Source organism: Heliconius melpomene, chromosome 19, assembly GCF_056956725.1.
Source record: "Heliconius melpomene rosina isolate 202511_hmr_F chromosome 19, ASM5695672v1, whole genome shotgun sequence".
NCBI lineage: Eukaryota > Metazoa > Arthropoda > Insecta > Lepidoptera > Nymphalidae > Heliconius > Heliconius melpomene.
In genome coordinates, this window is record NC_140407.1 from 1,421,611 (window position 1) to 1,441,349 (window position 19,739).

The 19,739-nt window shown below is 33.0% G+C and overlaps 1 protein-coding gene across 1 annotated transcript in view; it reads right to left on the reverse strand.

Annotated features, from left to right (window-relative positions):
- Positions 1 to 18,468, reverse strand: part of LOC146528244 (putative sodium/potassium/calcium exchanger CG1090) — a 30,521-nt gene extending 12,053 nt beyond the window's left edge. The window contains exons 1-2 of the mRNA XM_085202585.1: positions 18,316 to 18,468; positions 343 to 508 (exon numbers count right to left, since the gene is read on the reverse strand). Of these exons, the coding sequence (XP_085058711.1) occupies positions 343 to 508; positions 18,316 to 18,327 (178 nt within the window). The 5' untranslated portion in view covers positions 18,328 to 18,468. The remainder of the gene's footprint in view (positions 1 to 342; positions 509 to 18,315) is intronic.
- Between the last annotated feature and the right edge of the window lie 1,271 nt (positions 18,469 to 19,739).

Below are 19,739 nucleotides of genomic sequence, written 5' to 3' on the forward strand. Positions count from 1 at the left end.
TAGGTTCATTTGCTTAAATACAAAAATACTCCTAATAATTTTTAATTTTTAATTTTATTAAATTCTCTTCTCAAAGTAATATTTAAAAAAGTCTATCAACTTTACTTTTTTATTTTTAACTTAAATTTAATAATTTTAATTAGCATGGATGTAAATAAACAAAATAAAAAATAACTGCATAAACTAAATTAATATATCCAGTAATTTGCACTTTATACATAAATAAAATTATTAAACGAAATCGGTTAACAGATTTAACAGTTACAAGGGAGCGAGGGAACAGAGCTTTTTGGGTTTCGTCGCAGTCGGTTAAAACACACAATACATGACATAATTACAAACCTTTAGGAGGTTCAACATGAGTAGTTTTCATCTCAGGTAGAGTTGAGACATCCACTTTGTCATCCGCGGGCTCCGACGCGTTGCTCAACACCGCCTGGAACACTGAGTACGCGATGAAGAACACCGACACCGTGAGCCACCGGTGTCGGCGAGGTCTCCGCATTCTCTGCAACAAGGATAGTTGCCATTATAGGTGGTATCTTGCATAATAATTAATTTCCATGAGTGGGAATCGAACCCATAACCACCGCGTTTAATGTCTAAGATAGTATTAAGATGTAGCGTTCTTATAAACATTCCGCAAATAACAATTTATTCATAATTGTCCCGCAAGATATAAATAGGTATACAATTAGCGCAAATATAAACTAAAAATGTCAGTATAACTACTTATAGAATTTAATTTGTTTGGCGGACTTTGAGAGCCATCATATATGGAGGAGGAGGAATTTAAATATTTAGATAGTAAAATTACCGTCTGGAGTTCGCTCGCTCTCCTTTAAGTGCATGTACTCTTTGTCCTAAAAGCTTGTAACAGGATTTTATAAAGTACAAGCGACCTGACATGGCCTTTCATGATTAAATGTTGTAGGTGAGTATTAAGTTTTAATTTTTTATAAATATTTTTTTTTTAGCTTCGGAATCTTTAAGAGCGGAAAATTTCAGCATTTATTTAAATAGCATCGGTTTGTAAACGCGACGGTCATGGGTTCAATTCCCACACGTAGGTGATAATTACTGACTCAAAATCTGATCATTAATAATAAAAAAGCTCATATTATTTATTAATAATTTAATATCCCATGCAATAAATGAAATAAATTAACAATTCCCGAAACAATACCAACGTAGAGCTAAATCAATTACGAATACAACGCAGCGCTCCGTACAAGCGGTTAATTAATACATTAAATCAGCTGAAACAGTATAATTAACGAGGCTAATGGCCAAATGTGTGTTTGGTTCATTAGACATTTATTCCTAAAATAAGCATGTCACTGAATGAACACTTGTTAAAGTGAACACTTATTAAATTTATTAAAATTTAAATGTTTTTTTTTGTTTTTATTTTTAAATAACTAAATCAGTTTTACGCTGTATCCCGCTCACAGCAGGCAGAGGGAACCTAGTGTTTAGATACTCCGTTCCCTACTTTCTGCCGAATTCATGAGGCATTGCGAGTTGAGTGGCAGAACATGAAAATGACTTGAAGATAATTTCAAAATTAAATTGTCCACGTAAAATTACTTCCAGTTATTTGTATTTAAAGTATTAACTTGCTCCAAGCTTAAAACAATGAGTTAAAAATAAACTAACAAACAAAATTTTACTCACTTGTAACATTTTTACTTGTAATTTTTACTACCTTTAATTGAAAATATCAATTAAAGGTGAAAAGACTTATACATTGCTTTTTGATACACAATTAATTAATTAAACTTTTTAATAATAAAATTATTTTACAAGCTTAAATATATGTAATAACGATATGAGAATTAACACTAAGTAACAATTTCATATTATCAAAGAAAGGTGTCTGATGTCACAAATGTCAACCGATGAGGGAAGATTGAAGTATCCAACATTTTTATTGGCAGTAAAACCTCTATGGATATGCGAGTAGTAACTTTGTTTTACGATATCCATAAAATTATCCTCATAAGTACCAATACTCGTATATTGGATGAGAAATTGCGGTTTTTACGGTTCAATATATTTTAAACTTCAAAATGATATTCTTTTGTTTTTCATTAAATTGAAATACTTGCACTTTAAAAATTTTACTTATGAGTTCTTTGAGACACTACCACCCTCTTTTCGCCCTATTTTAGAAACATTATAAATTGAGTGGCGAAGCTCAACGCCGCGTTTGTCTGAAAAAGTAAATAAGTCTAATAATTCTTTATATCTAAATTAATCACATAAAGTAAACCTTGTAAAATAAATATTGAATGCTAAACTTCTACAGATTTCCTTTCAATATATTTCGTTTGAACGGGCCCTTTATTGACCTCGGGGGACGGTTCAGGCTTGCCTTATACTTGGGTGGATTGAAACTGGAAATACTTTCATATAAACATGCTAAATTTAGCTTTTAAGTATGTATAAAAAATCTCATCTTGGCGTAGTGGTGGTATGCCTGACTTAAAACCATGGTTGTACATTTTTATATAGTACATTGTTGGTTGGGCAGAGGGAACCTAATATTAAGTTCCGTTCCCACTTTCCGCCGCAGAACTAAACGCTGTGTTTTAATAGGAAACCAGTGCAAGGAAAATGAAAACATTCCCTCGAGTATAATCGAACTCATACCCTTCGCATTACGATACCACGGCAGGAAATATATAGTTATGAACAAATAGGTCGAAATGAGATCATCATTGTAGTTAGTTGTTATTAAGCCACCAATTATTTGTTAGTTCCGAGGTCGACCCCTCGCCTCAATATTAGATGTAAAGTACACCCCTGATTTGTGGGGTCTAAGTTAACATATTCTACGATTTAACTATTCAAAACTATGGAGATACTGCCTAATATTAGTACAGCAAATATATTATATTCAAAGTTTAGTTATTAATGTTAAATGTAAATATGTTAAGATCATTAATTACAAAGAGTCCGTCGTGGTGTAGGGGCACAAACGTGTGACTGTAGCGCGACGGTTGTGTGTTCGATTCCTCACTAGATGGAATTAAGTATTATTTATTAATATTATTTATTGATTTCTTCGCTTTCGAGGAAAAATGGACGCCGTTGCGTTCCGCTACTCAACACGCAATACCTTGAAAAATTTGGTGGAAACTGGGGAACTGAGTGTCTTAACACTGGGTTGGATCCTCTCTCGAGGGAATTACCATTTTCTCGCCCTGGACCTTTCAACTTCGTTCTCTATCCGCTACGTGGAAAACTATAATAAAACTAAATAACTGTTACAAATATTTAGTTATATAAAATATAATATTTATAAAAACTCAACACCATAACATACAGACATCGATTAAATTACACGATTAGCATTTTTGTTGACAATTTATATTTTTTTATGCAGCGATTACAAAGTTATCAGAACATAATTGTTCCATTAATGATATGCTTAGTGCAATGTAGGTTGTAACTGGTGACGGCTGGTGGTGGTGGTAGTGGTGGTGGTATTTGAACCTACATAAAACACATAAAACTAGGGAAAATAAAATATTGGAAGATAGATTCTTTATAAGGTTTTTAACTAGCCTATAACAGTGAAAACGTGCTGATTTTGATATACTTCTGGGCTCTCTTCGTGCAGTTAACATCTCTTTTGAAGCCTTAAGCTGGTTTCGCTCCTATCTCTTAGGTCGTCAGCAATGTGTAAAATCTAATGATGTCACATCGACGTGGTTAGATATCACTTGTGGCGTTCCTCAAGGCGGTGTTCTTTCTCCACTTCTATTTTCTGTTTTTATAAACAATATATCTAGAGTCATTTCTTCTCCCTACCATCTGTATGCGGATGACTTGCAATTATACCGGCATTGCTATGTTAGCGATTTGCCTGGGACTATTGCAGCTTTAAATAATGATCTCGCTGCTATTTTTACTTGGGCCGAATCTGTCGGACTGTTAGTAAATCCAAGTAAGTCACAAGCAATTATCATTGGAAGCAGCAAACTTAGACAAAAAATAAATTGGAACTCAATGCCGAAGATCCTGTATTCAGGAGTAGTAATCGAATATTGTAACAGAGTAAAAAATCTGGGCCTAATTTTTGACAGTAACATGTCCTGGGTACCGCACATTAATGATGTCAGCAAGCGCATGCATTTCTCCTTTCGTTCTCTTAAGCGTCTCCAATACTACCTACCTCATAAAACCAAAATTATGCTTGCACAATCTCTTCTCTTACCTATCCTCGACTACGCTGATGTATGTTATTTGGATGTGACCGAGGAGCTGCTTAACAAATTAGAGCGACTCCAAAATCTTGCCATACGCTTTGTTTACGGTTTGCGTAAGTATGACCACGTCTCCGAATTTCGAACTCAGCTCAAATGGCTCCCAATTCGACTTCGCCGAGATATGCACGTCCTGTCACTCCTTTTTAAGATCCTTAACTACCAGAATTTTCCTTGTTATCTTCGATCCCGCTTTGACGTTCTCCCTATCCCTACACGCTCAAGGAGGTCTGGTGTCATACCGACACTTAACGTACCTAAGAGCAACACCAAATTCCTTCAGAAATCCTTCTCTGTATACGCCGCATCCCTTTGGAACCAACTCCCTAAAACTATCCAGAAAAGCCCTTCCATAAAGTCCTTCAAATCCCAATTAAAACTACATCTCCTTGCATCGTTAGACAATTAATCTTTTCTTTTTTTTTTATTATAGTGGTTACTTATATTATCTCTCCTCATCTTATATAGTGAAGCTTAATTTTCTTTTTGTTCCTTTTTATATAGGTATATATACTTTATGTATTTATTATATAGTATATATGTATTTATATTTAGATGTTATAATATATTATTTATTTTGTATAACTATATTTATGTTTATTTATGTGTATGTCATGCCTAATTATTATTATTATTTTTTTGTATTTATTATTACTATTAGTTTTATTTTATTGTTTATCTTGTTTTTGTCTTTCTCAATTTCCATGCACTATCTTGTCTTTCCCGCTACTTTGCACTTATCCACTTCCACGGGTTGACTGGAAGAGATCTCTTCTAGAGATAAGTCCACCGTTGTGTATGTCTTTTCTTAATGTGTGTTTTATTCTGTGTTAATTTAGTGCAATAAAGAATCTTATATATTTTTAAAAACGTGCAGGTTGTGGGTACGATGCCCATTACGAGTACGAATTATTTTCACTTCTCTGCTGTAGTGAAAAGACAAATTCGTTCCCTTTGCCTATCCTGCTATTAGCGGGATAAGCAAAGGCATAAACGAATTATTAAATCCGCTATAGTGTTTATTATAACTTTTACAATTTATATAATTATTACAATTTATATATTTTACAATATATACAAGTTAGAATGGCCCAACTCAGCGCTGCGCCCTCAACCAGAACAGGTAAAAACAAAATATTTTTCCTCCGAGTGGGCATCGAATCCACAACAGTTGCATTTAGTGACACCTTATTACACTGCGCCATGACGGCTTCATGCTTAAGAAAATGAAAATATAAATAAAAATAGTGAATGTTGGAGAGTGAGCTGACAAAGGCGACAGCCATGAATAATCTAAGGCTGGCCATTGTCGCGGGATCAAGTTTTCAGTCAAACGGGGCATTTGCCAGGCTTCGCGAAAGGTCTTTCCCGTTTTTGCAAATGAGATTTCCGCTCTATATTAGATTATTTAATACATTTAAATGTACTTGATATTACAACTATAAATAAGTAAAACGCTTTTAGTTTATGATTATTTTTTACATATATACAGATGCACACCTTTTCCTGCGTAGCGGAGGTCACCTATTGACAGGACACTCCGTTCTCTACTTTCCGCTCGAATTTGAAACATTGCGTATTGAGTGGCGGAGAGATGTTAACAACACTAATAAGGTGTAAGAATGCGAAGTAGAATTTTGACGTAGACCATCAATGAGAACCTATGGCTTACTTTGTTGGCTTGGACGGTTTCCAAGAGGCGCAGATTCGAGTCCCACTATATTAAAATTCTTAACGTTTCTAAAAAATATTTTCCTTTTCTTAGTATACTTTCTTTCCTAGTGTGTAACTTTGAAAAATGTTAAAATAAAAACAGTATATTAAGCTTTAGATTGTAGATACCTTTTAACCCTCTAATTTACATAAGATATGAACAAAATTAATGTTAATGATAAATCAATAATCCTTTAAGTATTCGTAAAATGATTTTATTAGCTAGTAAATGTAATGATGATACCTTATCGTTTAGTGTTGGCGAGGACCGGCTTATCGGAAATAGCTAATAGTATGTGGTCGAATTACCCATATGGAGACATATTAATATAGCAAATATCAATATCGTTAAATAACTCCGCGCTCGAGGTAAACTGTCATAACTGAGAAATGAATATTTTCTTTAGAATTAACTATAACTAGTATATATTTTTTTCAGCTTTACGCTGTATTCTTCATGTAGCAGGATAGGCAGAGGGAGCCTAGTGTTAAGACACTCTGCTTTCCGCCGAATTATTGAGGCATTGCGTGTCGAGTAGTGGATCTCAACGCCGCATTTTGCCTCGCTATCAGAGTTATTATATGAAAATATGAGATATTTCATTTCCACGAGTGGGTATCGAATCTACAACCTGCTGCAGTTACAGCTACACGCTGGTGCCTTGTTATTAATTATTTCCATTTAACTACAGGAGCAAAATCACAGGTAAAACCGAGTAGGTAATATTGAAATATTTAAGGTATAAAATGATAAATCAAAGATTTCCTCATCAACAAATCAAATTACTCAAAGAATATGTATGGTAACGCGATCAAAGATCCGATATTTTATCAAACGAGTGCATAAAGGGGAACGAAATACCTTCCTGGTATTGATCGAAGTTCTGTTGATGGATAATATTATGTCAAAACACGCCTTCACACTTTTGTAATAAAGTTCAAAATTGACTGTTATTTTATAAATTGTTACATTCAATCGCTGGAGGGGAATTTACATTATAATTTTTTAGCCAGATATAGCTTTTTTATAATTTCACAGTGGTGACATTAATATCTTTGTAGAAAGTAATTTTTTTTCTAATCTTTGCTATTTATAAGATAAAATAAGTAGAGAATGTAGAATACTAACACCAAAAAAATCCACTTTTTTTACGTAATTAGTATATATAGGTCACACATTGCAGAGTATGCAAAGGGAACTAGATAACCTAGTGTAAAACACTCCGTTCCCGATAAGACACTTCGCTTCTCTATTTTCCGACAAATTCTAGATTTGGCGGAATTGCCAGAGGGAATCAAATCCACAACCGGTCGAGTCTACAGTCAGTCGCTTGTGCCTCTGCGCCACGATCAGGCTCCGGTGGTACCTACATATTAGTAAAAAATATTACACGACTTTAGATTAGATTTATTCATCAGACACGTTTCAATTAAATATATAAATTTTGACAAAACCATTTTTTGTCCACCTATTACAGTAAAATATCAATTACTTTTTCATCATACGTTAATCAAATGACTCCAGCTTCTATTGTTAGAAGTTACTCGTTGGTATATGTAAGCCGAATCAATCAATATAATATCATTATACGAGTAATGGTTATTCATACGGCCGTTTCCATGGCAACCGCGAATAGAAACATATGTATATAAGTATATGAATAATATACTTTAGTCAACTTAGTAAAATTAGATAATATTTTTTGTAGAGAAAAAGTTCAAATATTTTCATGTATTTTTCTTGAGGAAATCTAATGGAACAACCTCTGGCTACAAATGCAACAGGATTAGCGAGTATTTATATTTAATTGTGCAGTGTGTGGAAAACGGAGAGCCTAAGCACTAGACTCAGTCTGCCTCATCTACTGATGCCAGCGTGATGCTGAAAAAATATAGTATAAATATTTATTCAGTACCTTTAATATATATCCTGATTACGCTTTATAATTGATGGTACTTCTAAAATTTGCAATGTGAAAGCGAAACATAAAATGTAACACTATCCAACGAGAAGCCCTAAAGCAATAAAACGTATTAGATTAATTATAAAGTTGTACTACTACTACTTATCAGAAGGCCTATCATTTATTTAGGGGAAGGTCGTTCGCGATAACACTATTTTATTTAGGAAATTTTGATAGTAAATTATAGAAATTCAAGTTTATAATAATTGAGGACAGTCGTGGCGTAGGGACACAAAGTGTGACTCTACACGTGACACATTGTGGGTTCGGTTCCCACTAGAGAAAATGAAATATTTCATATTATCATTTCTTCGCTCTGGTGTCCAGGTCTGGTGTTAATATCCTCCACTCAAAACGCAGTGCCTCCAGAATTCGGTGGATTACAGGGAACGGAGTGTCTTAGCAGTAGGCTCCCTCTGCTTACAATGCTGTGAGCGGGATACAGCGTGATGCTAAAAAAAAATAATTAAAGCATTTGGGACTTATTTGCATCCATGTAATGGCTGTGAGTTTAACATCAACTATGATATTTGTTTATTTGATATTTCGGCCTTAGTTGAAGGAGAAATGTATAATGTTCAATTTATTTTACTGACATTTTATGAAAATATTTTCACGGTAATATATTTCGCTTTAAATGTGAAATATATATGAATGTTAATATAAGATAAACAGAAACAAGGAAAACCTTCGATCATCTATTCTATTGTATAGTTCATCGTAGAGGAAAACAATAATATTGATTTGATCTAAGCAAGAGACAATTGGTCAGTTGGTTACCTTCAATATGTACGTGTATAATCATACGTTTGTTATCCTACATCTCCTAACCGGCACGATCGATTTAAATATAATTTTAGATTATTAATTCCAAGACTGTTTGAATATGCCATTAGAGATTCTAGGTAGAACTGCAATCGATGTGTAATAGATCAGCTAAATATAAGAAATCATCATATTTTTCGGTTCTGATACGGAACATGCAAAATGGGGAATGGAGTGTCTTAATATCAGGTTAGGGAGTTAGTTATGGAAAAAGCTCGCTTTTTTCGTTTTCCAGACAGGGTAACGTCTGCAGGGCCCTCCAGTAATCCATAAAGGTATATTTAGAATAGTTAAGTTAATTTCAAAGCGCAAAATCTATAACGAGGTCATACTAACTAGTAACACTCGCGTCAGTTCGCGTCAGTTCGTACTTACACTATTTATACAGGTCGAGTGTGAACTCTACGTTATTCATTCAACTCATTAAATACATACATGAAATATATTCATGTCAGAGAATGTAATCTAACAAATATATGGGACGGTCATTCTCATTTGGTTTAAGCGGTAGTATAACGTTTTAATTTTTTTTCAGACAAAGGGAATAAGGAAACCTATGATACTTCTTTCTTATTAAGACGCTTCCGTTCCCCATTCTCCGCCTAATTCTCGAGGTATCGGGTGTTGAGAGGTGAGACTCAACGCCACGCTCTCCCTTGTTACCGGAACAAGGAAATGAAAATATTAAATATTTAATTTCCCCGTGTGGGAAATGAATCCACAATCGTCGCGATACTAGTTAAATGTTAAACTTGAAGTGAAACTGAATTGATTTGTCATATCTAATAGCTTCTAATTTATATTTAAAATATAGATATTTTCGTGGATTTGTTAGACAAATTGCTCAATTATTTCTCACCCCCAACACGCGATGTGAATAATAAGCGACACGGTAAAAATGGCATGACGCTTTAGACAATACTCAAAGCCTCTTATTCTATTAAACATCAAAAATATCTATTAAATTAAACCATTGAATAGAAAATATATGGAAAATAATTACATATTGAAGCTAGTCATGGCAATTCAATATTTTTATTTCTTCGCTCTGGGCATCACTCAACACACAATGCCAATAGAACTCGGCTTATAGTGGATAACGGAAGTGTTTTAATGAGAATGGACTGTCGTAACACTGCTGCACTGCAACGCTGGAACAAGGTTCCATCTGCCTACTTTGCTACGTCTGTATTAAAATGTGAAGCTAAAAAAAATCTTACTTTATTACCTAAAATTATGTAAACGAGGTTGTCTTGGCGCAGCTAACTATTAACCCGACGGTCGTGGTTATCATTTCTCATTTCGTATAACTCAATCCCACCCAGGCGAATGAATTATTATGAACTAACTCAACGGTTAGTTCTCTATGCTTACCCTACTAAGGGGGAATAAATTTGAAGATGATTTTTTATTTAATTTTATTTCGCAAATTTTAAATTGATTTTGAATCGACAAATCCCGGCGTTGAGTTTCACCCCCCAACATCCAATGTCTGTACCTACATGGACAGAAATTGACTAATCATTATGTTGCCTTTTTCTTAAAATTCAATAATACTGGTATATGGAGATAAACTAAAATGATAAATTTTACATAAATTAAGATTAACTTATGATTAATTCTTAGAGTAACACAGAAAAGACGGCAAAGGAAAATAAAATTCCATAGATTGAATGATTCAAATTTGTTAAGTAAAATGCGTGCAGAATACTAAGGAGATGGTGGAACAATTTTCTTTGTTGTTGTAAGAATTGGTACAAATAAAGTACTTTAACTTCTGAAAGAATTTGTAGAACACATTAACGGACGTTTGTGTACTAACATTTAAACTTTTTTAAAGTGATATTCTCAGAAATTCCGTTATACATTATCTAGGAATGTATAAAGTTTCAACGCAGCAGGAATCAAACCTATGATACCAAAAGACTGGTGGAAGCCCATCCGATGGACACTTGCACGATTTCTAAGAGAAGCAGGTTCGAGTTCCGATACAATGAAGTCTCAAAAGCATTTGTGTATAGTAAAGCAGGACTGAATAAAACTGGGAAAGTACTAATGAAGAAGAATGTTCTTAGAAATAAATGATATAAATGTTACAAAAAATATATAGTAGAAGATTAAGGAACGAAAATCAAAAGAATATTGGAGGCCCTTCGAAGAAAGTGTTCGATGAAAATGTAGAGGTTAATTATAGTTGATGAAGTCAAATAGATCAAAGTCATCTCACGTAAACGGGCTGAGTGAAAGTGAGGAAGTAAAATATAATTGATTGACCTATTTATCGTTATATTTCAAAATTTTGGACCAATTTCTTAATTATGCAACACAAGTACAATAATTAAGCTTTGCAAACTTTAGATTTTTAATTTGATCACTGCATTTTAGGGTTTAAATTGTTTCGATAACTCCACTGATCTGAAAAAACACTGTGTTGATTTCCACTATTCAACACGCAGTATCTCAAATATTGGACGGAAAATTGGGAAAAGAATTAATTATATTTAGCCTCCATCTACGTACACAGGAAAAAATATGAAGATGAGAAAAGTGTATAAAAATGTAGTATTAACGCACAAACAGAACAGAAATTCAATTCCTTTGATCTACAGAATTTTAAACCGATCTAAAATATAAACCTTTAACTTCGAAACAGTCTTAGAGGGCATTATTATAAGGGATGGAAATATCGGTTTGCTAAATCTCTTACCCCAAATACGTTTAGGATAACATACGTACTTGTACGTCGTATATATTATGTTTCAGAAGAAACGAGGGCGTGGGAAGTGTGTCAATACGTGGCGACTCGGTGGCGCGATTTTGCTCTCATTTTATCACGTTTATAGGTTAATAAAATATTTAATGTTTCTTGGAGAATGTGTTGAATTTGTCTCGTTTAATACATAGGTATTTGTTTCCTATATTGGTAATTTATAGGACGCACTAAGAAATATTTATTTTATTTTTCTCTTTAATATTCTATATCAGTAGTATAAATTATAAATTTAAAAAGTCTAATTTCTCTCTGTTTCCTGTTATAACTTAATAAGTAAATAATAGTATATGCACGATGATTAACTTTACTATAACGACGATTATAAAATAGAAGGATTTTCATTCATTTAATTTTAAAAAATAAAAAAGACATTGCTTAGAGATTTAATTTTATTTTATAGTACTAAAAATATAGCACAAACTATGAAAAAAATTATAGAAATTGATCTTTGCCTTTGAAGCCTCACAACTGACAAGAACGCTTGACCTAACGTTGCGAGCTATCGACATCGACATTAGAATTGATGTTATATGATATTATTTGATGGCTTTTACATGGCAGAAATATTTTCAAGTTACTTCAACAACTAACTTTTACCTGTCTGTCTGACTGACTCTGTCCAAGAATTTAAAAAAATCTCTAGCTTTGCAATAAAAGCGTTATTATTTGATTTGTATCGTATTATTTTTAAATCGAGCACACTTAAGGCACCCCACCTTAATAAAGCAACGCAGTAGCGCCGAGATACACGAGTTAAACAAACGTAATACCACTTCAGAAAAATTCAGATGGTACTTTACTAAACCTGATTTTATTCCGCTAACGACATTCATTAAACCAAATAATATTTTACATAACACTTGCTTTACAATAAAAACAAAAATATGTAGAATTCAAGAATAATTAATATAGAACATTTAAGTGGAACTAAGATTGGGATCATTCAAAAAATTAGTTCACGCTATATCCCGCAAGAAAATTTTAATAAATAATTAATTCCCCCGAGTGTGGATTGAACCAATAACACACTCTTGCGCCCATGACTGCCTTAAAAAATAAATATTATGTTCTTGCATATTCTTTTACCATCTTTTATAATCTTTAACGTTCTGATGTAAATAATAAAAATAAATGACATAAGAATCTATGAATTCTGCGTAAAAAATTTAAGAAACTTTTTAAATCGTTGAATCCACTTTTGCACTAGTAGATTTTTGAACTGTCACGAAATATTTTTTACAGAACTAAAAAGATGCAAGAGAAATTATAAATATATTCTATGGCAGTGACATTTTGTGTAGAAAACCAGGTGAGTCCACTTGACCTTTAGAATTTACCAATTTATTTCGTTGCGAATTTTAAAAAATCGCCCTATATTTTTTTCACAAAAGCTACAGAAACAAAATAACATGAAGAGAAGAGAAGAGAATGTCATAAGACTTTATTGATAAGTAAACTTTGTACGTGTAATGCGATAGCGTTGTTTCTATTTAAAGCTAAGATAGTGGAATATCGGTTTTCTATACAAACATTATGATAAACTGTCGCTATATAAATACATTTTTGTTAAGACATTTCTTATTTTATTTTGGAGACCATCGTGGTCTAGCGGCGCAATCATCACCCGTGGAAGTTAATTTTCATTTTTATGTAAATAAACAGAACGAGGAAATAACCTCGTTCTGATAACAAGATAAATAACGGCGTTTAGTCCCGCCACTCAATAAGAAAATTTGGCGGAAAGTCGGCAGGGGAGTTTCTCAATGCTAGGTTCCCTCTGCTTACCATATGTGGGAAAAAGCGTGAAGTGAATATACCTGTTTCAATTATAACCATACGTAGTAGGTATGTTGTCGAATTACAAACTTAGAAAATTGTATAATTAATGCAAGCTTTCTTGTCTTTTTGGATATAAGCTCTTTATGTGTAGGATATTTCTCGTTTGCCAAGATAGCCAGAGAGAGAGAGAGAGAGACGATTCCGCCTCAATGCCTCCAGACATTGGGTGTTGAGTTTCGGAACTAAATGCCACGCTTTGTTTTGCTAGAGCTAGGACTTCATTCTTATTTATCAACATTAATAACATGTCCATTAAAAAGGAAATAAAATTGCAAGATGGAGGCTTTATATGAAAAAAAAAATTACTAAATGAAAAATATGCTTAGGGGAATCGATATTTATTTCATCGTTATTCTTCTATAGAATAAAAATGACAAGCATTTCTACAGCCTAAGCTATTCTCTAATAGGTCTTCTAGAATTTCATTAGGAACTAAGCATTATTAATTCTCGCCAGAAAAGCTATTGAAGACGGGTAATACATTCTTCATGATAATTCACGTTCATAGAATGCCTTGGTGAACGATTGCGAACTATTATATTTTTTTTTCCCACATCGTACGTAATAAGTAGAAAATATTGAGTGAAATGAGATTACGACTGCATGCATTTTCCTTTAAAAATAAGGTAACCAGAGGGTAGTGTTAAGTGACTCCGTTCTCTCATTCCGCTCAATTTTCGAGACCGAGGGAGACCGACCGACGAAATCGTAAACTAAACAATAAAATTTATAAACTTTGATCGATTAATAACAAAAATTCATTTTAAAATGGACGTTGTGATTAACAGAAAATTATATATCAAAATTTCATAGATGTTATCTGTAAACATATTATTAAATTTTTCCATTACTGAGTGACTGACTTATTACACAAACACGACGCACAAATGAAACTTCTGGACTTAGAAAATAGTGGTCTAGGGGATGACCTAAAACAGGATTCCTCGAAATTCGTGCGTTAACAGAAAAAAAAGGATAGTCCATTTTACGTCTTAAAGTCCACTTAAATAAATTTGCGGATGACTCATGTATTATAAAAGTTATAGTTCCAACATTATTATAAAATAGAAACTTTCGATAATGAAACAGCGTAAACAAAGCGCAAACTAAAATAGGAAAAGTTCGCTGTCGTTATGTTCATCGAATTCCCAAAATCGATTTACCAACTAAGAAACACAATAACAACTCGTAGTAGAAAATGGTAGTTACAATATTTTTGTATATTGTAACAACCATTTTATAAACAAATTTAATTAGTTTAAATTATAAATAAGCTTCACGTTGAATCCCGCACGCACCAGGATAGGGAGAGGGAAAGTGTTAATACACTTCTTTCCCCACTTTTCGCCGAATTCTGGAGGCATTGCGTGTTGAGTGGCGGAACACAACACCGCTCTTATGCCTCGATACCAGAGCGAAGAAACGGAAATATAAGCTTAAGTAAATATTTCGTTTCCTCGAGTGGGGATCGAACCCACAACCGTCGCATTACATTCACACCCTAGTACCTCTACTAACTATAAACTAGTTTATACTTAATTGTTATAATTGAAAAGCCCAGCGTAGCAGCAAATTCCACTGAGAGCTTACTTACGTTAGCTTTAGAATAGTTCTCCCGAGGTGTTTACTCTGCTAATATTATTAAGGGTTGTAGGATTCAAAACTCAAATAAACCTTACCTGGTCTATATTATTACTTTAAGTTAAATAGATTATTTACATAGTATTTGAAATATTTTGAAAAACTTTTAAGGACCAAATTGAAGCCGTCATGGTACCGTAGCGGCATATCGTCTGACTGTAAACTATTGTAGGTTCAACTCCTGTTTTTTATTTTCTCGCTCTGGTAAGGAAACAAGCGCGTGAGTGATTCCTGCCAATAAACACGTAACGTCTCGAAAATAGGACGGAACGTGGGAAACGGATTGGTTTTAATACTAGGTTCCCTATGACTACCCTGCTACATGCGAGAGACTCAAAGATATAGATATTACATTACTTTTTGATTATTATACTAGTAAAGAAAATACCGACTCGACTCACTCTCAATTTCAGTTTAAAAAAAACGGCAATTTTTTTTATTTTTTATTTTTACATTTTATACACGCATATTTAACGGATTTTTTTAAAAGTATATATATATATGATATGATTTCAGGCTTTCATTTCATATGTAATGCATTAATTATTGCTTAATTAGTATTGAAAACTAAAATAAAAAAATCCTTAATTCACTAACCCATGTAACGGTTTTGTTAACTGTAATAAAGATATCTGTCATCTTCACCACAGAGAGACACAAAAACGTTACATAATTCATAAATGAACGCAGTAGTAGAAATTGTAAAATTCTACCATTTAAAATTATAAATTTCTACCATTTTTTCCTTATATCTCCAGCAATAGCTGTCGCTCCGGCAGGATAATAGGAGTTCGAGTGCAGCTGTAAATGAGATTTATTCGAGAACCCTTTTATGCTCTTTTGAATTCTCAATAAGGTGTCAACGCTTTAGAATATTGGATTTGATGGCTTGGTTTTTTACGGAATTATTTTTTTGTCTGTGAAAATGCCTTTATTTATAAAGTATTTCAAGAAAATATTATTGTACATTTTCTTAAAATATGGTCTCTTCTCGTATATCTTAGAATATTTATATGAACATGATTATTTATAGATGAAATGTAAGTTTAAAGTGTGTTATTAATAATAAGTTACTATACCTAGTAGGTAGTTACATGACATAAAACAATATTTTTTTTAATTAAAACTAATAATTATATTTTTAAAATATACATTTAATTACTACTTAGTCATTTCCTTACCTAACACTGACTTTATTCGTAAATGGAATCAAAGAGATTGCCCTACGGATATCTGCCGAGTAAATTAACGGGAAATTATCTGATAACAGCGAAAGCTCTAAAGTTGGTGATGAATCTGGTAATGACCAAAGATGGAGGTTTACTTACTCAATGGGGTGTCATTTCTGTTAGCCTGTATAACCGTAAACCACAGGTTCATCTTCATATTCGATAAGCAGATTAATATATAATAAATTATGTAGGAAGAAAAATATTAATATACATTGGAAAGTACTTCTTAACATTAAGTCCCTCTATCTACACAGCAGGGTAGGCAGAGGTTAAGTGAGTAAGAACCTTAACTAGTGTTAAGGCGCGGCACACCTAGCACATCACCGCGTGCATTAATAAATTTCATTTTCTCGAGTGGGGATCGAACCCACAAACATTGCGCTACAGTAACACCCTTTTGCCCTTGCGCTACCATAACATGTAAGTTTTAAGTTACGAATATAGCAATTTAAAAGATATACTCGTATTATGTTTTTTATTAACTTCTAGGTCACGGAAATGGCATCAAAATGAATCACTGAATGAATTATAACAATTTAAAGTGTAGAGTTTCTGAAAAATCAATGGTAGCTTGATGACGTCATCGACTTATGACGTCATTACTACAACGAGTACATATTACAATACTATGAAATGTTTGAAATTACGTTTTTCTGGTTTTGTACTTGGATATACTTTTGAATTAGTTTTCGTTATGATATTTATGATTTAATGTGAGGCTCTTGTAGCGCAGTGGTAGTGACTGACTGTAAACTGGTGTGGGTTTGCATACTCGAGTGAATGAGGTATTTTCATTTAGGAAATGCGAATACGCTTTAATAACAAGACAGAGTGCGGCGTTGAGTTCGGCGTTAGTCTCAAAAATTGGACAGTGGCTGGGGAACAATATGTCATACCACAAGGTTCCCTCTGATACATATGGGATACAGCGTGTAGTGAAAAAATATTCCTGTTTTCTATTTTTCGGAATGTAGTTGTTACAATAAAGAAATAGCAGTATATTGGCTGTACGTTTTGTTTTAATTGTCGTAAGTTCTTAGTATGGGCATAAATGTGTGGTTTTCAATCATAAAAATCTTTAGTAGGTGTAATATGAATCAATAAAACTGCTCATACTGCTCACTGTTTAAGCTACTTGCACATGGTTTTAATTTTAATGAATATACAACATTTTATATTAATAATAAAGAATACGTAATCATTAGTCATTCGGCTTTCAGATTTATATATTTTTTAAATATTTTACACATATTATAATAATCAACTGAAAAAATTAAATAAACTATAATAGAGATTTTTTTTCAGATTCGCGCATATCCTGCATGTAGTGTTAAGACACTCCACTATTCTCCGTTCCATTTTCCGCCGAATTCTGGACGAATTGTGAGTTGATCGGCGAACTCAACCACGCGCTAGTCCTCGACACCAGAGCAAAAAAATAAAAATATTAAATATTTAATTTCAATACAGAAATTCAATTGTATTTCAAATTAATTATCATTTACGAGTATATATGAAATTAAAAGTACAGAACTATAAAGTTATATTACTGTAATTAATTGTGTAATAACCTGAAAGTTTTTACAGGTTGTTTTATAATCATTATTATTACTTTTAAATGACCCTTCTACAATATATTCATAATTTTATAACAAAAAATTCACCATCTTTCTAAATTTAGTACATAATTTAATAAAATTGTCAATTTATTTTCAGGAGCGGCGTAAGAAAAACAAATTATCACAATGGAGACGACATCCATTTATTGTTTGTCTTCTGCGTAATCTTAAATGGATCTTCTTTAAGAGGATTTTATAGGAACATTTTACGCTGATTGTGTATTTTATAAGCTATATTTATGAAAAATAAGTATTGTTATATATTACCGCAGTGTTGATTAAAAATTAATAAAATATTTACATATTTAACTCTACATTAACATATAAATAAAAAAAAATAATTAAATAAAATATTTATTAATAAAACTATTAAAAGTACCGACTGCATTTTTAATTTAAACGAATATTGAAGAAAGGTTTCTTTATGATACTCACCGAAGGCTGCATGCTGGCGGCCAGCCAGCTGTTCTCAACCTTAGGTCGGTATTTATACGCCCCGGTATCGATTTTGCCCGGAACAGTTACGTAACTTACACACGACACGAGAGTTTGGCGCCTCTGACGCTACCGGCTTTCATAAAGCCTTGCACATCTCGATTATAATATTTATTATATCTATATAAAATGAAAATTTTCTATTTAAACAAAAGAGTGCTCCGGTAAGGTTACTATTTTAAATGGAAGGCAGAAATTGACTGAGGATTTGTTGTACACAATTGACGGGAATCACTGGGAATCGGATGTACCCGAAACACGTCCGTGCTCAGTGGCGCCACCGAGCCGACTGGCCGTGGAAAACTGACGACTGCGCGTCTTTTCTAGCACACATTCAAACAATAAAATGTTGCCATTTGAAAAGGAACGGTTTTCTTATATAAATAAAATTGAAATTTTATTACAGCAAAATTCAATATATTTTATAACGTAGCACAATCTAAATTAGACTTTATTTCTAAGAAATAAAGTTTACATTTTAATATATGTTTTTGTGGAAATAGTGATGCGTTACCATTGTCCCAGAATTGACAGAGACAGACATGTTGGCGTCAGCACACTTTGTATACGATTAATTGCATCACGGGTGTTTCTTTGTTTTATGGTAATATCGTGTAATCATTACAATTTTCCATATTCAGTACAGCTGAAATATTAATTTAAATAAATTTTGCCTTATTTCAAAATTTTCAAGAAATGTCCAATGTAAAATATATAACTGTATGTTTTTTCGTTTTTGAAACGTCACGGTGTACCTTATATATAGCCAGATAAGCAGAGATAACCTTGTGTCTAATTACTCTGTTCCCCGCATTCTGATTCGAGCATGTTGGAACTGAACTCGTGCTTTGTCTTGCCAAAGCGAGGAAATGCTAATAATTCTTTACCACGAGTGGCGGTCGAAACCAGAGCCATCGCGTTATCAGTCATAGTCTTGCTCTAAAATTGCGCCGAGATGGGTTATATTATGGCCAAGCTGATATAAATAGCACTTTAAAGGCTCACTTAACAAAACGTTAACAAGATTTTTTTAATTGAGATATATTTCCGATATTCCGTAACACGTGAAAACTATTCATCAAATATTAATTTATAATTTAACATCCTTACACTGTAAAATTAAAATACTTCAAAACAAAATTATTCGATAAAATGCAAACAAAATCATGAATTTCATATGTTTTAAAAGCCATTGCCGCTACGAACAGCTATGCAATTCAATTGCTACGAATACACACAGATCTCGTAGCTCGTAACTCGTAGCTTAATGCTACGCACGTACTACGTACCTACGTTGGCATTTATTGAAGTAATGATGCACACATGTAAATTTGTAATGATTTATTTGTTTGTTTGTTGCTATT